Below are 1,788 nucleotides of genomic sequence, written 5' to 3' on the forward strand. Positions count from 1 at the left end.
GCAACAAGGTTTTTTTCATGCATTTGCTTTAAGATGGAGTAGCTAGAATGGCCAAATCTTTTATGCCTTAAGTATGAATCATCAACTGAACTAGCATATGCATGCACATAGGTCTGTTTCCAATCTATTGGAAAACTCTTGTTTTTCATGGCAACAATCATTAAATGCTGACCAGTTGGATCATGAATAATGCAAGACATTTTGTTAAAGTGCAAGGAAAAACCTTTCTCTAGCATTTGACCCACACTTAGAAGATTTTGACTTATCTCAGGTACATATAGCACATCAGAAATGAGCTTGATACCTGATGGTGTGCTAATGGTTGTTGTACCTTTTCCCTTCACATTGAGGTACTCTCCATTGCCCACTTTCACTTTTGAGGTAAAGGTTGTGTCTAAATGCTTGAAAACTTCAACATCAAATGTCATATGGCTTGTGCAGCCACTATCAACAAGCCAAAAGTTGTTGGTGTTACCACATGCTTGACAGGTTACAACAAACAACTTCTCTTCTGGTTCAGATTCATTTTCTGCCAGCTGAGCTTCTTGTCTTTGCTGATTTCTTACAAACTTTTTCAACATGTCCAAGCTGATTACAGGCTCTGAATTTCACATTTGGCCTCCACCAACAAAAATTTTCACAGTGATTTTCTTTTTTACAATGAGGACATGGAGGGAACTTGCCCTTTTGTCCACTTTTGCTTCCTTGTCCCTCATTCTTCTCCTTGTCTTTCTTCTCACCAAGGTGCTTCTTCTCACCAAGGTGCTTTTTCTCACTAAAGTGCTTCTTCTCACCTCCTTGAGGAACTTTCCCCTTTTACTTTGCAAGAAAAGCCCCTTCATTACTAGTTTCTTGTCTCATTAATCTTCTCTGCTCTTGAGCTTGAAAGGCATGAACAAGCTCAGCCAAAGAAATCTTGGTTAAATCTTTTGAGTCTTCAAGTGAAGAAATTTTAGACTCAAATCTCTCTGGCAAGCTCACTAAAACTTTTTCTACCACACTTTCATCGGTCAAGTCTTCACCAAGAAGTCTGATTTTGTTAACAACTTCCATCAGCCTGTCTGCAAACTCCTTTATGGATTCATTGTCTTTCATATTCAACACTTGAAATTGCCTCTTTAAATTTAGAATCTGTATTTTCTTGGTTCTATCACTACCCGCATACATTTCCTTGAGCTTGTCCCAAGCTTCTTTTGTTGTTTCACAATCCATGATTCTTAAAAAAATTGTTTCTGAGACAGCACCATGAATGACAAACAAAGCTCTTGGAGCTTTAGTCTTTTCTTCTTCATGAGCCCGGATCTCATTGAGTGTTGGGTTGTTTCCAAGAGGTGGTACTTCCTTCTCAGCTTCAACCCACTGCCATAGACCAAGACCTCTCAAGTAAGCCTTCATTTTTACAGCCCAGACTTGATAGTTTTCACCACTTAAGACTGAAGGTGAAAGGTTTGGTATGCTACTAGAAGCCATAGGGATTTAAGGTATGATTTTTTGAGGTATTTGTGGAGGAAGCCCTTACTGATTTTCAGTTTTAATCACAGTCCCATAAGATCTATGAAAGCCCTGATGCCATGTTGTAAATTTTTGATAAGGAGAGCTTAACAAAGGAGAAAAAATGTTAGGAAAAACCATTCACATTCATTCAAGTTCAGATATGCATAAACATTACAGGACACAAGATGATAGGTCAACACTAAACCCAAGACATCAAACTTTTTCAAAAAGCAGATTCCACAAAACAGTAAGCTTCAGTCCACTACAGCTAATTCATCTTTTTGTTAGAGAAAT

The 1,788-nt window shown here is 38.1% G+C and overlaps 1 protein-coding gene across 1 annotated transcript; it reads right to left on the reverse strand.

Moving 5' to 3' along the window:
- Nucleotides 1–816: 816 nt before the first annotated feature.
- On the reverse strand, nucleotides 817–1,470 carry LOC120273174. Its single transcript, XM_039279815.1, has one exon. It carries the CDS (start codon nucleotides 1,468–1,470, stop codon nucleotides 817–819), a length of 654 nt encoding a protein of 217 aa, XP_039135749.1.
- Between the last annotated feature and the right edge of the window lie 318 nt (nucleotides 1,471–1,788).

The sequence above is a fragment of the Dioscorea cayenensis genome, chromosome 12, assembly GCF_009730915.1.
Source record: "Dioscorea cayenensis subsp. rotundata cultivar TDr96_F1 chromosome 12, TDr96_F1_v2_PseudoChromosome.rev07_lg8_w22 25.fasta, whole genome shotgun sequence".
Taxonomy (NCBI): domain Eukaryota; kingdom Viridiplantae; phylum Streptophyta; class Magnoliopsida; order Dioscoreales; family Dioscoreaceae; genus Dioscorea; species Dioscorea cayenensis.

What these genes read in the sequence shown, in the direction of transcription:
- LOC120273174 (XM_039279815.1), bottom strand. Translation starts at nt 1,470, where the DNA reads ATGGCTTCTAGTAGCATACCAAACCTTTCACCTTCAGTCTTAAGTGGT.